The 17319-nt window shown below is 45.4% G+C and overlaps 1 protein-coding gene across 11 annotated transcripts in view; it reads left to right on the forward strand.

The window, feature by feature from the left end:
- The window catches only part of SIN3A (SIN3 transcription regulator family member A), a 119110-nt gene that overhangs the window by 52352 nt on the left and 49439 nt on the right, over positions 1-17319 (forward strand). For all 11 annotated transcript variants that reach the window (XM_069765680.1, XM_069765682.1, XM_069765687.1 and 8 more), the window contains exons 12-16: positions 1233-1349; positions 10243-10481; positions 10615-10798; positions 12488-13070; positions 13466-13635. In XM_069765680.1, coding sequence (XP_069621781.1) covers positions 1233-1349; positions 10243-10481; positions 10615-10798; positions 12488-13070; positions 13466-13635 — 1293 coding nt within the window. The remainder of the gene's footprint in view (positions 1-1232; positions 1350-10242; positions 10482-10614; positions 10799-12487; positions 13071-13465; positions 13636-17319) is intronic.

Raw genomic sequence — 17319 nt, forward strand, 5'->3', positions numbered from 1 at the left:
ATTGTTGCTAAAAGATAATTTTTGTGACTAAAAAGTTAAATGTTCATTTTTTCCTTCCATGTTGCTTCTGCTGCTGTGAAGCACCTGAAGGGTTAATAAACTTCTTGAATGTGGTTTTGAGTACCTTGAGGGGTGCAGTTTTTAGAATGGTGTCACTTTTGGGTATTTTCAGCCATATAGACCCCTCAAACTGACTTCAAATGTGAGGTGGTCCCTAAAAAAAATGGTTTTGTAAATTTCGTTGTAAAAATGACAAATCGCTGGTCGAATTTTAACCCTTATAACTTCCTAACAAAAAAAAATTTTGTTTCCAAAATTGTGCTGATGTAAAGTAAACATGTGGGAAATGTTATTTATTAACTATTTTGTGTCACATATCTCTCTGGTTTAACAGAATAAAAATTCAAAATGTGAAAATTGCGAAATTTTCAAAATTTTCGCCAAATTTCCGTGTTTATCACAAATAAATGCAGAATTTATTGACCTAAATTTACCACTAACATGAAGCCCAATATGTCACGAAAAAACAATCTCAGAACCGCTAGGATCCGTTGAAGCGTTCCTGAGTTATTACCTCATAAAGGGACACTGGTCAGAATTGCAAAAAACGGCAAGGTCTTTAAGGTCAAAATAGGCTGGGTCTTGAAGGGGTTAAAGACCACAATATGAACTGTGCAAGTGCAGTATGTAAAATAGAATACAGGTCACTGAGGTATCATTTTAATCAGTATCACGGCGCTGACCTGACACTGTGTGTGGGTTACTGAGCACAATCCTGCTGACAGGTTCACTTTAAAGGGAACCTGTCACCCCCAAAATCGATGATGAGCTAAGCCCACCGGCATCAGGGGCTTATCTACAGCATTCTGTAATGCTGTAGATAAGCCCCTGATGCTGGAAGGCTTAGCTCATCGTCGATTTTGGGGGTGACAGGTTCCCTTTAAGAGACAATATGGGACCAGCATATTGTGCTTTAGGACCACCACATGCAGACACTGCATTGTATTTATGGATCCCCTCATCTGTCGCCAGTCTATGATATACTGTGTGATATCTTGATGCTTCTTTCTCCCCATGATAGGAAGGCAGGAAAAAAGGCTTTGTGTTGACAATGACTGTAGCCATGTTACATCATTGGTTCTATCTTGGTCAGATGTTATGTCACTGGACCTGGCTATCAGTATTCTGCTATCTGTTGTGTAGAGCTAACCTGTACCTGCCTTACTCCTCAGGTCCTGAATGACACCTGGGTTTCCTTTCCATCCTGGTCAGAAGACTCGACGTTTGTAAGTTCTAAGAAGACTCAATACGAGGAGCACATTTATCGTTGTGAAGATGAGCGGTTTGAGGTAAGTGCTACAAGGCTACATCAACTGTAATGAGAGTGCTCAGTGTCCGCTCCGTGCTACCCATCATTTATAGGTAAAGGCCCGCATCATACGGCTGACGTTCTACACTCCGTGATCCTAGTAAAGGTACGCATATCTGCTGAAGGAAGCCCTCCCATTACTTATTGCCTAAACCTGGGTAGTGTAATAGTGGTACTATACTTGCCGATTGCCGTAGCTTCCAGCGACACTTTAATACTCTGCACGTAATGGCCCTGATCCACGAAAGCCATTTATGCCAGGACTAGATGGGGGCCCGATGCTGTCACATCGGGAGGGCGGTAATGTCACGATGGGGGCAGGCATGCGGCGCTGTTGTTGCCTAATGGCATCCTGTGATAATCTAATGACTCTTGCATTAGGGGACTCATGTGCTTGACACCTACTCTTACATGCATTGTTTTTGTCCCATCGATGCTGTTGCTCTTCGAGTCTCATTTGCCCTTTGTTGTCTTCGACGTTGAGCCTTTGCTGCATTCATTGTCATTGGAGTACTTTTTATGAGGAGCCATTTTGGCATTGATATTTGCTTTTTAAAGGGGTTTTCCCACGAACAAAAGTTCATGTTAAAAATTGTCTGTTACTGTCTGTGTACTGAACATACCTCAGCTCCTGGGCAGGGGAGGAAGCAAAGACAATAAAATGAACTTTTGTTCGTGGGAAAACCCCTTTAATGTGAGCGGCTTCCTCTGCCTGTAGACATGTCGCGCATCTGCCGCTGGGATCAGACGAATGATTCACTGCACCTGCGTGTAATTCGTGCAGGTGCTGTAAATCAGACCGCCGCCATCTTTGTGCAGACAGATAGCGGCGGTCACATTAAAACTGCACATGTGCTCCTCCTGTACAAAGATGGCTGCAGTCAGTGAATCGTTCGGCTGATCCCAGCGGCAGCATGTTCGCGATGGTGTTCCACTGATTGTACCACGCAAGAGGCTGTGAGTGTGTGTGTGTGTGTGGTGCGTACGGCATATAGTGTGTGTGTGTTGCGACGGTGTTCCGCAGCAGCAGTTTCCTTATTGAGACGCCCATCACTTGGGTGTCCCAATATGGCGGTCGGTGAACTTCCTCCGCTTGGAATTCTGAGATACGGTGACATTTGGACAGAACAGGAAATTAAAATATTACAAGGCAATTATATAAATAGATCAACTCTTGCATTGCATAAAAATTGTGACTTATGGCATTTTCCCGCCAGTTTCGCCCAGCCATGTCAAAATGTGGGCGGGGTCTTCTATCGTGTGACATCAATTCTCCTCCCCTTTTGGGTGTCTACAGAAGGATAAGGGGGGAGGAAGGATAGGGGCACCGTGTGGAGCCATTTTAGATACAGACTATTACAAAGATTAATTGGATACACCGCTCAGCAGACTTGCACATGATGGGCTTAGATACACGGCTCAGCAGACTCACATGATGGGCTTAGATACACAGCTCAGCAGACTCACATGATGGGCTTAGATACACAGCTTGGCAGACTCACACATGATGTGCTTAGATACACAGCTCAGCAGACTCTCACACATGATGGGCTTAGATATACAGCTCAGCAGACTCACATGATGGGCTTAGATACATGACTCAGCAGACTCACATGATGGGCTTAGATACACGGCTCAGCACACTCTCACATGATGGGCTTAGGTACACAGCTCAGCAGACTCACATGATGGGCTTAGATACACGGCTCAGCACACTCACATGATGGGCTTAGATACACGACTCAGCACACTCTCACATGATGGGCTTAGATACACGGCTCAGCAGACTCACATGATGGGCTTAGATACACGACTCGGCACACTCTCACTTGATGGGCTTAGATACACCGCTCAGCACACTCTCACATGATGGGCTTAGATACACGGCTCAGCACACTCACATGATGGGCTTAGATACACCGCTCAGCACACTCTCACATGATGGGCTTAGATACACAGCTCAGCAGACTCACATGATGGGCTTAGATACACCGCTCAGCACACTCTCACATGATGGGCTTAGATACACGGCTCAGCACACTCACATGATGGGCTTAGATACACCGCTCAGCAGACTGCTTTGCGGGTGCAGTAGTAAAGCCTCACTCCGAATTCCTGGCATCATCCACATGTGAATGAGGCTTTCCACTAAGCAGAGCTCAATCAGTGCCCAGAGCAGGCCAGCATGATGATCACACTGCTGTGCGGTGGACGCTGCGGTGAGCCTGACGTACAATAGTACATGCTGCCGAGCTGTCCTCACTTCTGGAAGACGTTACCTCTAGACTCCTGGTCTGAGCGGTGAGAGGACAGCTGTGGCGGTGACTGCTTCCAGTGGTGACGGCAGCTTGGATGCCTGGCATTAGTAGTACAATGTCAGGCTGCCGACGTGCTCACCTGCTTCCCGGACCTCCTGTACCCGCTCTGATCAGACCACTATGTGAGCTGTGACATGGAAATTGTAGCTCCGCTCTAGACTACAATAATATGGCGCCTGCCTCACCCCGCAGCTGTTGTTTTTTTTTTTTTTTTATTTAAATAAATTATTACATAATTATTGATATAAAAATCATGACACATTCCCTTTAACCCCTTTGTGACCACGAATACGTCTTTGTGATTTGTCCACTATACCTGACTCCCTGCTGCATCAGCCACGATCAGTGTTGGCACCGACCATGGCCCTTAGATGCTGCTGTGAAGGGGCTGCGGCATCTATATGGTTAGCCAAGTGTGGCACCTCCCTCTTTAACCCTAGGGCACCCTGAGATTGAGTTTGTGGTCCTGATGATTGACATGACAATTCCCAGCCAAATCACAACCTTAATCTGCCGGCTATAGTGACCTGTTCAGAGGTTAGCAATTTTTTGACTGTACATACAATTTTTTTTTTTATTCCGGTCATGCCACTTTTCATTAACTTCTGAAAAGTACCTGATGGGTTAATAAACTACCTGACAGCAGATTTGAATAAGCAGAGAGGTGTGGTTTTTAAAATTGTATAATTTTGGGGGTTTCCCAATATATAGGACCCCCAAAGTCACTTTGAAACTGAACATGTCTCTAAAAAAAGTTTTGTAAACCTTTCTTGGTGGGGGGGAATTACTGCCAGAACTGTAAAGCTCCTAACAAAATAAAATTTTAGAAATCCTACTGATGTAAAGCACACATGAGGGACATGTTATTTAATAAATATTTTGTGTGATGAGACTCAGGATTAACATTCAAAAGTTTGTAAATTGCAATTGTTTTCACATTTTTATAAATAAACACATAAAAAGACCATCTTTATTGTGCCATTATCATAACCTATCACGAAAAATCAGTCTTAGAATCCCTGGGATATGTTGAAGTATTCTTGAGTTCTTACCACAAAGTGGCACCTGACAGATTTGAAACTTTTGGCCTGGCCTTTATTAACCCCTTCCCGACCTTTGACGCATACGCTGCGTCATGAAAGTCGGTGCCATTCCGACCCATGACGCAGCATATGCGTCATGGAAAGATCGCGTCCCTGCAGGCCGGGTGAAAGGGTTAACTCCCATTTCACCCGATCTGCAGGGACAGGGGGAGTGGTAGTTTAGCCCAGGGAGGGTGGCTTCACCCCCTCGTGGCTACGATCGCTCTGATTGGCAGTTTCACTTTCAACAGCCAATCAGAGCGATTTGTAATATTTCACCTAAAAAACTGGTGAAATATTACAATCCAGCCATGGCCGATGCTGCAATATCATCGGCCATGGCTGGAAATACTAATGTGCCCCCACCCCACCCCTCTGATCGCCCCCCCAGCCCCCCGATCTGTGGTCCGCTCCCCTCCGTCCTGTGCTCCGCTCCCCCGTCCTCCTGTCCGCTTCCCCCGTGCACCAATCACACCCCCCGCGCTCCAATCAAACCCCCCCGCACTCCGATCCCCACCCCCGCACACAGCGACCCCCCCCCCCCGTGCTCCGATCCACCCCCCCCCCGCACAGCGATCCCTCACCCCGTGCTCCAATCCTCCCCCGTGCTCCAATCCTCCCTCCCGTGTGCCGATCCACCCCCCCCCATGCTCCGATCCACCCCCCCCGTGCTCTGACGCCCCCCCCCCCCCCCCCCTTATACTTACCTGGCCGCCCGAGGTCCGTCCGTCTTCTTTCCTGGGCGCCGCCATCTTCCAAAATGGCGGGCGCATGTGCAGTGCGCCCGCCGAATCTGCCGGCCGGCAGATTCGTTCCAGAGTGAATTTTGATCACTGAGATATAACCTCTCTCAGTGATCAAAATAAAAAAAATAGTAAATGACCCCCCCCCCTTTGTCACCCCCATAGATAGGGACAATAAAAAAAATAAAGAATTTTTTTTTTTTTCACTAAGGTTGGGGTAAGAACTAGGGTTAGGGGTAGGGTTAGGGTTTCGGTATGTGCACACATATTCTGGTCCTATGCGGATTTTTCCGCAGCGGATTTGATAAATCCGCAGTGCTAAACTGCTGCCGATTTATCGCGGATTTACCGCGGTTTTTCTGCGCATTTCACTGCGGTTTTACAACTGCGATTTTCTATTGGAGCAGTTGTAAAACCGCTGCGGAATCCGCAGAAACAAGTGACATGCTGCAGAATGTAAACCGCTGCGTTTCCGTGCAGTTTTTCCGCAGCATGTGTACAGCGATTTTTGGTTCCCATAGGTTCACATTGAACTGTAAACTCATGGGAAACTGCTGCGGATCCGCAGCATTTTCTGCAGCGTGTGCACATACCTTTAGAATTAGGCTATGTGCACACGGTGCGGATTTGGCTGAGGATCCGCAGCAGTGTTCCATCAGGTTTACAGTACCATGTAAACATATGGAAAACCAAATCCGCTGTGCCCATGGTGCGGAAAATACCGCGCGGGAACGCTGCGTTGTATTTTCCGCAGCATGCCAATTCTTTGTGCGGATTCCGCAGCGTTTTACACCTGTTCCTCAATAGGAATCCGCAGGTGAAATCCGCACAAAAAACACTGGAAATCCGCGGAAAATCCGCAGGTAAAACGTAGTGCCATTTACCCGCGGATTTTTCAAAAATGGTGCTGAAAAATCTCATACGAATCCGCAACGTTGGCACATAGCCTTAGGGTTGGGTTGGAATTAGGGGTGTGTTGGGGTTAGGGTTGTGGTTAGGGGTGTGTTGGGGTTAGGGTTGTGATTAGGGTTATGGCTACAGTTGGGATTAGGGTTAGGGGTGTGTTGGGGTTAGTGTTGGAGGTAGAATTGAGGGGTTTCCACTGTTTAGGCACTTCAGGGGGTCTCCAAACGCAACATGGCGCCACCATTGATTCCAGCCAATCTTGTATTCAAAAATTCAAATGGTGCTCCCTCACTTCCGAACCCCGATGTGTGCCCAAACAGTGGTTTACCCCCACATATGGGGTACCAGCATACTCAGGACAAACTGCGCAACAATTACTGGGGTCCAATTTCTCCTGTAACCCTTGGGAAAATAAAAAATTCTGGGCTAAAAAATTATTTTTGAGGAAAAAAAACGTATTTATTATTTTCACGGCTCTGCGTTATAAACTTCTGTAAAGCACTTGGGGGTTGAAAGTGCTCACCACACATCTAGATAAGTTCCTTTGGGGGTCTAGTTTCCAAAATGGGGTCACTTGTGGGGGGTTTCTACTGTTTAGGCACACCAGGGGCTCTGCAAACGCAACGTGACGCCCGCAGACCATTCCATCAAAGTCTGCATTTCAAAAGTCACTACTTCCCTTCTGAGCCCCCACGTGTGCCCAAACAGTGGTTTACCCCCACACATGGGGTATCAGCGTACTCAGGAGAAACTGGACAACAACTTTTGTGGTCCAATTTCTCCTGTAACCCTTGGGAAAATAAAAAATTCTGGGCTAAAAAATTATTTTGAGGAAAGAAAACGTATTTATTATTTTCACTGCTCTGTGTTATGAACTTCTGTGAAGCACTTGGGGGTTCAAAGTGCTCACCTCACATCTAGATAAGTTCCTTTCGGGGTCTAGTTTCCAAAATGGGGACACTTGTGGGGGGTTTCTACTGTTTAGCCACATCAGGGGCTCTGCAAACGCAATGTGACGCCCACAGAGCATTCCATCAAAGTCTGCATTTCAAAACGTCACTACTTCACTTCCGAGCCCCAGCATGTGCCTAAACAGTGGTTTACCCCCACATATGGGGTATCAGCGTACTCAGGAGAAACTGGACAACAACTTTTGGGGTCAAATTTCTCCTGTTACCCTTGGGAAAATAAAAAATTGCGGGCTAAAATTCATTTTTGAGAAAATAATTTTTTTTTTTTTATTTTCATGGCTCTGCGTTATAAACTTCTGTGAAGCACTTGAGGGTTCAAAGTGCTCACTACACATCTAGATTAGTTCCTTTGGGGGTCTAGTTTCCAAAATGGGGTAATTTGTGGGGGATCTCCAATGTTTAGGCACACAGGGGCTCTCCAAACGCGACATGGTGTCCGCTAATGATTGGAGATAATTTTCCATTTAAAAAGCCAAATGGCGTGCCTTCCCTTCTGAGCCCTGCCGTGCGCCCAAACAGTGGTTTACCCCCACATATGGGGTATCTGCATACTCAGGACAAACTGGACAACAACATTTGTGGTCCAATTTCTCCTATTACCATTGGCAAAATAGGAAATTCCAGGCTAAAAAATCATTTTTGAGAAAAGAAAAATTATTTTTTATTTTCATGGCTCTGCATTATAAACTTCTGTGAAGCACCTGGGGGTTTAAAGTGCTCAGTATGCATCTAGATAAGTTCCTTGGGGGGTCTAGTTTCCAAAATGGGGTCACTTGTGGGGGAGCTCCATTGCATAGGCACACAGGGGCTCTCCAAATGCGACATGGTGTCCGCTAACAATTGGAGCTAATTTTCCATTCAAAAAGTTAAAAGGCGCGCCTTCCCTTCCGAGCCCTGCCGTGTGCCCAAACAGTGGTTTACCCCCACATATGAGGTATCGGCGTACTCGGGAGAAATTGCTCAACAAATTTTAGGATCCATTTTATCCTGTTGCCCATGTGAAAATGAAAAAATTGAGGCGAAAATAAATTTTTTGTGAAAAAAAAAAGTACTTTTTCATTTTTACGGATCAATTTGTGAAGCACCTGAGGGTTTAAAGTGCTCACTAGGCATCTAGATAAGTTCCTTGGGGGGTCCAGTTTCCAAAATGGGGTCACTTGTGGGGGAGCTCCAATGTTTAAGCACACAGGGTCTCTCCAAACGCGACATGGTGTCCGCTAACGATGGAGATAATTTTTCATTCACAAAGTCAAATGGCGCTCCTTCCCTTCCGAGCCTTACCATGTACCCAAACAGTGGTTTACCCCCACATGTGAAGTATCTGTGTACTCAGGAGAAATTGCCAAACAAATTTTAGGATCCATTTTATCCTGTTGTCCATGTGAAAATGAAAAAATTGAGGCTAAAAAACTTTTTTTGTGAAAAAAAAAGTACTTTTTCATTTTTACGGATCAATTTGTGAAGCACCTGGGGGTTTAAAGGGCTCACTATGCATCTAGATAAGTTCCTTGGGGCGTCTAGTTTCCAAAATGGGGTCACTTGTGGGGGAGCTCCAATTTTTAGGCACACGGGGGCTCTCCAAATGTGACATGGTGTCCGCTAAAGAGTGCAGCCAATTTTTCATTCAAAAAGTCAAATGGCGCTCCTTCCCTTCCAAGCCCTGCCGTGCGCCCAAACAGTGGTTTACCCCCACATATGAGGTATCAGCGTACTCAGGACAAATTGGACAACAACTTACGTGGTTCAGTTTCTCCTTTTACCATTGGGAAAATAAAAAAATTGTTGCTGAAAAATCATTTTTGTGACTAAAAAGTTAAATGTTCATTTTTTCCTTCCATGTTGCTTCTGCTGCTGTGAAGCACCTGAAGGGTTAATAAACTTCTTGAATGTGGTTTTGAGTACCTTGAGGGGTGCAGTTTTTAGAATGGTGTCACTTTTGGGTATTTTCAGCCATATAGACCCCTCAAACTGACTTCAAATGTGAGGTGGTCCCTAAAAAAAATGGTTTTGTAAATTTCGTTGTAAAAATGAGAAATCGCTGGTCAAATTTTAACCCTTATAACTTCCTAGCAAAAAAAAATTTTGTTTCCAAAATTGTGCTGATGTAAAGTAGACGTGTGGGAAATGTTATTTATTAACTATTTTGTGTCACATAACTCTCTGGTTTAACAGAATAAAAATTCAAAATGTGAAAATTGCGAAATTTTCAAAATTTTCGCCAAATTTCCGTTTTTATCACAAATAAACACAGAATTTATTGACCTAAATTTACCACTAACATGAAGCCCAATATGTCACGAAAAAACAATCTCAGAACCGCTAGGATCCATTGAAGCGTTCCTGAGTTATTACCTCATGAAGGGACACTGGTCAGAATTGCAAAAAACGGCAAGGTCTTTAAGGTCAAAATAGGCTGGGTCATGAAGGGGTTAAAGGGGTCGGCCACTTTCTTTCATTAGTGCCGCTTTCCTCACAAACTGACCAGCACTTATTATTTTTTTTACATTTTTGCACTTATCTGTTTCTGGCTTACAGTGGCCAACATGATGTTGAAAGACCTGGCCGTCCTAGGTCTAGCACTTGTTCTCCACTGCTGCAGCCAGTCACTGAGCTCGGCGGCTCTGCCTGTGTAGAAGTTCCAAGCTGCTGAGCTCAGTGATGGCCTTTTTTTGTTTTGTTTTGTCTTCTCACCACCCCTCGTGCAGCTGGGCACTGGTTTACTCCCTAGTATCGGGATATTCCACCAATGTCCTTCTTTCAGGAGTTCGGGTTATCCCTTACTTGTAACCATGTTATCGTTTCTCTAGAGCCATAGACCTGCTCTTACTGATATTTGTGTTTGATCTGCTATAGCTTGATGTTGTGCTGGAGACCAATCTGGCTACCATCCGTGTCCTGGAGGCAATTCAGAAGAAACTGTCACGATTATCTGCTGAGGATCAGGCAAAGTTTCGTTTGGACAACACTTTAGGGGGAACATCAGAAGTCATCCACCGCAAGGCCCTGCAAAGGATATATGCTGACAAGGCTGCCGACATAATAGATGGCCTGAAGAAAAACCCAGCTGTTGCCGTCCCAATAGTGTTGAAAAGGTTTGTAGTAGTAGATTACGAGTCACACAACTATAGATCCTGTGTACTCCACGTATTGAGTGTACTATTACGTGCCATACACCTGCTCGTTGCTAATGCATCCATGTTTACCTTGTTTTATTCTGTTATCCAGGTTGAAAATGAAGGAAGAGGAATGGAGGGAAGCCCAGCGAGGCTTCAATAAGATTTGGAGAGAACAGAATGAAAAGTACTACCTGAAATCACTAGACCACCAGGGTATAAATTATAAGCAAATCGACACAAAGGTCCTTCGCTCGAAGAGTCTTCTGAATGAAATTGAGAGCATCTATGATGAGGTTAGTATCCTGTATTCACAGGTACCAAGAGCTGCTACTAGCGGTGGATATACTGCCTGGTAAGCACAAGCTGGCCTTGTCACCAGCACTGTGGAGCTGGTAAGCAAAACCACTGACTCCTTAATTTCCCTGCCCCCACAGCACTGGTCACTACTGAGCATGTGCATAAAGTGCAGCACATATTAATTTCCACTAAAAGCCGAGATCCTTTTGTAGGACATTTCATAACTTTCCAAAATTATTAGGAAAACATTTACATCAGATCCTGCCCTGAACTACTGTACCCAATTTATTATATATTTTCCGAGTCAGCCCATTTTATACAGACTCCCAACTGACTCCACTAAAATGAACTCCTACTCTACAGCCCTGGTTGTCACCCTACTAACTAATCTGTGAGCTAGGTCTTCTACTTGGAAAGACTGAACTGACCGCAGTGACTTAAAGGGGTTATTAGTCTCCACGTCAGGAGGGGAGTAGGGCTGGTGACGTCATGTGTACAGATGTCTACCAGGGTACGTGCACAGTACCCACTGCTCTAACAATTGGCATGGCTGACTTCTGTGGAGAGGACACCGGCCCCACTCAGCTCTTGATGAAGGTGTGGAGCTGGACTGTCTCTTGGATTTCTTGATGTACTCCTCATTAAAAGATATAGACCACTTTGGAGGCTTTTTTTTTTAAATACAGTTAGGTCCATATATATTTGGACAGAGACCACATTTTTCTAATTTTGGTTATAGACATTACCACAATGAATTTTAAGCAAAACAATTCAGATGCAGTTGAAGTTCAGACTTTCAGCTTTCATTTGAGGGTATCCACATTAAAATTGGATGAAGGGTTTAGGAGTTTCAGCTCCTTAACATGTGTCACCCTGTCTATAACCAAAATTAGAAAAATGTTGTCTCTGTCCAAATATATATGGACCTAACTGTATATGTACCTTTTTGCCTGGCCAGTTTTTGTTCTTTTTATTCCCGCTGCTCACAAAATTATCTATTGCGTTTTTTTTTTTTTTGTTTTTTTTTATCCCTTCCAATTCGCTATATGGTTTCGGAAATGTAGACCATTTTTTTTTTTTTTTTTTTCTTTTGTACAAATTTTTATGGTCTTCACCAAGTGAGCAATTCTCAGGGTAGTAAAGCTCTAGAGACAGTATAACACAGGAAATAAAAAAGGCAAATTGCACATTTTTGGTGAAATACCTTGCAAAAACGAGCTTCAGCCAAAAAACATATGCATTAAAGTAAAAATAAAAACGTGTCCAAACATTTCCATATCCTTAAAGCTTATTTTAATGCATGTGTCAATAATGTTATCACTATTTCAAAGTGCGAGTTATAGCATTAAACTGATAATTAAAGAATATCCGTGACTGAGAAAATATTAAAAAATCCACCGCAGATGGCGACTGACCTGCTGCAGATTTACCATCCATGCTGTGGTCAGTTTCCATAGGTTTCTTGTAGGTTTTTGCTTTCTAATTCGGACAGATGATTGGCAGCGTGTGTACTACTGTGTATTAACATATCTCCAAACAATCTTGTCCGCTTGGTGAGTATCAAGTTACCACTGGATTAGGGGTTTTGGCAAGTATATTACGTTAAACTTCCTGCACTTTAATTTTGTAACTTTAGTTTTGTGTTTTTTTGGGGGTAGACGTTAATGTCTGTATGTTTCTCACAGCGACAAGAGCAAGCATCGGAGGACAATTCTGGCGTCCCCACAGGACCTCATCTCTCACTGACTTACGAGGACAAACAAATTCTGGAGGATGCCGCCTCGCTCATTATCCATCATGTGAAGCGACAGACTGGTATACAGAAAGAGGACAAATACAAGATCAAACAAATCATTTACCATTTCATCCCTGATCTGCTCTTCTCCCAGCGAGGGGAGTTGTCTGATGTGGAGGAGGAAGAGGAGGAGGAGACTGCCGAAACAGAAGATGGGGTTACCAAGAAACACAATGGGGTGGTGGGTGCTGGGGCTAGTAGCCCACCAAAAACTAAGTTAATGTTTGCAAACACTGCAGCACAGAAGTTCAGAAGCATGGAGGACACTTACAACCTATTCTATGTTAACAATAACTGGTACATTTTCTTGAGATTGCACCAGATTCTCTGCTCTCGCCTCTTACGCATTTACAACCAAGCCGAAAAACAAGTAGAGGAGGAGGTGAGAGAGAGAGATTGGGAGAGAGAGGTGCTGGGACTAAAGAGAGATAAGAATGACAGTCCTGCCATCCAGCTTCGGCTCAAAGAGCCAAGTAAGTGCAACATAATATTTCTCTCCAGGGGCGGGAAATATATACTATCATATATAACTCGTCTTTTCTACCTCCCTCTCTTTTTATTACCCTTCCTTTTACTAAATGTAAGACAAGAACATTTATCTTCCTTGCCTTACATGCTTTTCCCCAACATCCTTCTTGCCATAAGCTCAGGGGTTAGCACAGATTACCTGTAATGGTTTAGTTTCCAAATTGTTACATTAACCATTATATTGTCCGTTTGTTTCATTGTTGGTCTGTGTACAGGTTTGTGGGTGTGTTGTTGTTTTTTTTTTTTGTTGTTGTTTTTTTTTTTCTTTAAGACCTGTATACGGCTTGATTTAGTTGTCATATATGCTGCTACTTACATATTTGCTTTCTCTGTGCCGCAGTGGATATAGAGGCTGTGGATTATTATCCGGCATTCCTAGACATGGTCCGTAACCTGCTGGACGGGAATATGGACTCGAATCAGTATGAAGACTCCCTGCGGGAGATGTTCACCATCCATGCCTTTATTGCTTTTACTATGGACAAGCTGATACAGAGCATAGTCAGGCAGGTGAGTTTGTCAGCTCAATACATAGATAAAAGAAGAAAATCTGTCTGCCTTCCAGAGCATTAATGCTTCAATAATTATTCATTCTAGCACACTTTAAGCTAAGGAGCCAGACTGACGAGTCCTTATCTTTTTATAATGGCACTAAAGACCATTTGATTGGATATTGACGAAGACCACAACGTGTTTTTTTTTTTTCTATATTTGGTTCTTTGTTTTTTCTTTTAATTTTCATATATACTCGCATTTATGTGTGTATGTTTAGGAAGGAAACCTTCAGTGAGCAGAAACCACAGTGTGTGCTGTGGTTTGTACAAGGGGTAACTAGGTCTGTTCATCCAGTACACTTCTCCATTACCGTCACCACTATATATGGCTCTGGACAATGGAATAGATTGCAGCTTTACCCACTAATTTATTTCAATTTCCATTTTTAAATTTGGCTCTTGCACTTTGTCTATTTTTCCAAAAATTGTTTAAACTCACTCAAGAATGTGCGTCAGTGTAAAAACAAACATCTGTTGTATGTCCCATTTGCATAACAGCAGAAGAAATTGGTTCACAATCGGTGTTGCTTCATAACTGGACAGGTTGATTTCACAGACGTGTGATTGACATGGAGTCACATTGTGTTGTTCAAGTGTTCCCTGACGATTTTGCAAGTTTTCCACCTACAAAGAATGGAGAGGTCTGTAATTTTTATTGCAGGTACACTTCACCTGTGAGAGACAGAATCTAAAAATAAAAAACAGAAAATCAGATCTTATGATTAAATAATACATAATTATTGCATGAAATAAGTTTTTGCTAGAAATAGAAAAACAGAACTTAGTATTTGACACAGAAACCTTTCTTTACAAATACAGAGGTGAGATGTTTCCTGTAGTTCTTGACCAAGTTTGCACACACGGCAGCAGGGATTTTGGCCCACTACTCCATACAGATCTTCTATAGATCTTTCAGGTTTTGGGTCTGTCCCTGCGCAACATAGAGTTTCAGCTGACTCCAAAGATTTTCTATTGGATTCAAGTCTGGAGACTGGCTAGGCCACTCCAGGATATTGAAATGCTTCTTACACAGCCACCTTATTTGCCCTGGCTGCGTGTTTCGGGTCATCGTCATGCTGGAAGCCCCTGCCATGACCCATCTTCAGTGCTCTTACTAAGGAAAGGAGGTTGTTGGCCAAATCTCTCAATGCATGACTCAATCCATTCTCCCTTGAATATACCGTATATACTCGAGTATAAGCTGAGATTTTCAGCCTATTTTTTGGGGCTGAAAATCCCCCTCTCAGCTTATACTCGAGTCATACCCAGGGGTCGGCAGGGGAAGGGGAGCGGCAGCTGTCTAATAATACTCACCTGCTTCCGGCGCGGTCCCTGGACGTCCCTGGTTCTCCCGGCGCCGCAGCTTCTTCCTGTAGTGAGCGGTCACATGGTACCGCTCATTACCGTAATGAATATGGACCCGACTCCACTCCCATAGGGGTGGAGCCGCATATTCATTACTGTAATGATCGGTAACGGTGACCGCTCAGTACAGGAAGAAGCTGCGGCGCCGGGAGACCGGAGATGCAGGGATCGCTCCAGGAGTAGGTGAGTATAATAGGGAGGGGGAGCGCTGCGCGATATTCACCTCTCCTCGTTCCGGGACTATGTTCTTGGTGTTTTACTTGTCCTTCTTCTTCCTCCAAACAAGGCGAGTGGAGTTTATATCAAGAAGTTCTATTTTGGCCTCCTCTGACCACATGACCACCTTCCATGCCTCCTCTGGATCATCCAGATGGTCATTGGCAAACTTTGAACGGGCCTAGACATGTGCTAGCATGACCGAGGGGACCTTGCATTCCCTGCAGCATTATAATCCATGATGGCTTACTAGTGGTAATGTTTGAAACTGTTGACCCAGCTCTCTTCAGGTCATTGACCAGGTCCTCCTGTAGAATTCTGGGCTGATTCCTGACTTTTCTCAAATTCATCCTTACCTCACAAGCTGAGATCTTGAATGAAGGCCCAGACCAAGAAATATTGAGTCATCTTGTGTTTCTTCCATTTTCTAATAGTTGTGCCAACAGTTGTTGCCTTCTCACCAAGCTGCTTGTCTATTGTCCTGTAGCCCATCCCAATAATTTTTCTCTCACGCCCATGACGGCACCACGGAGAGAGGGGGATCCGCCTACCAAGGACAGGAAACCTACAGATAAAAAGGCGGTACCTCTCTCCCACATCAGTTGGTTTCCTATCCTTGATGGGAGACCTACAGACTTACCGTCTTGGGAATCCGGGGCCAATCAGTCCGACTCAGGCAGTGGGGGTCCCCCTGCCTCGGCTGGTGTGGTGACCCGAGGCGCCACCGCTGGGGCTAGTGGGCCTTTAGCGTGTGCGGGGGAGGTGGCATGGAGTTTGCGGCCACCTCCCCAGGTAAGATGCCTGCAGCAGCGACAACATCCTGGGGGGTTCCTCTGTGGTTGGGGGGAGTGGCGCGGCTCTCCCTCCTGAGCATCAGCCTGCTCACTGCAAAAGCTGGGGGTTCCGGTGTGCAGCGTCCCTCGCGTCATGCGCAGAGCCATTTTGGAACTGGGTGCGCGGGATTTGGCCGCGATTCTCGCGAAAACGGGCCATCGCGCATGCGGCGGCAGAGCGTTACTGCGCAGTTGTAGATTTAAATTCACAGTGGGAATCACCACCACATAAAGGGGAGAAGTTGCCCAGATCAGGCGCTTCTGTGGGCTCAACGAGGCAACATGAGCCACCTAGAGGCATCACCCCCTATCAAAATCACCAGCATCGCTGCAGCAAAAGCGCCGGCCGCAAAAAGGACACCACGATGTTACCGGTAAAGGGCACCAAAGGTCCCTGCATAGCAAGGAGTCCAGTCCGGCACAAGGATGTCGCAACCGACCTCAAAACCCTGATAAAAAAATCAGGTGGAAGACACCTTTAGATCCCTAAAGGGTGGTAAAAAGCGGAGGAAGACTAGACACAGGTCCCCATCTCCTGGGTCTAATATTACGGATAGTGATAATGTGGACTCAAATACATCTGACTCCTCTTCTTCTTCTGCATCATCCTCTTCTTCCTCTGGGGGTCACAGCTGTTTTCCTTTCGAAAACACAGATGTCCTCGTTAAAGCTGTTAGAAGCAGGGGGGCGTGGCTATGTAGTGGAAGAAGAAGGACGCACTTAGAGAGAGCTCCGCACATCCTGAACCCATCCTGCCATTAGTACCTTGCCGCCGCAGGCGGTACCGACGGAGACCGGGATCCTATGATCGTGGGAGCCTTGCGGACCCTGTGGGCGGCAGCTGCGGTGATCTGATGTGCCGGGAGCTGCGAGGGCTGAGGCGGCCAGGAGACTGCACGTGTGGCGGCGGCCATCTTTAGGGCGTGCGCTCCGAGACACAGAGCGCGGCGCCAGCCTCTGTGGGAGCCGGACTTACTCCTCCCTGGAGCCGGAGATAACCGGACAACAGCGGTGAGAGCCGCGCTGGTGTGCAGTAACTGTGGGGCTTGAGGGGGACGGCGGTGCCTGTGGGGAGCGGCGGCCATTAATATAGCGCGCACCCTGGCAGTAGGGGAAGCAGCGCTCCTTATTACACCTGCGGTGCTGCTGGAAAGGAGAGCGCACATCTGAGAACATAAAGGGGTGGTGTAGTGTGTGTGCCCTGAGAAATTGGGCCCTGCACCCCC

Source organism: Ranitomeya imitator, chromosome 4 (assembly GCF_032444005.1).
Source record: "Ranitomeya imitator isolate aRanImi1 chromosome 4, aRanImi1.pri, whole genome shotgun sequence".
NCBI lineage: Eukaryota > Metazoa > Chordata > Amphibia > Anura > Dendrobatidae > Ranitomeya > Ranitomeya imitator.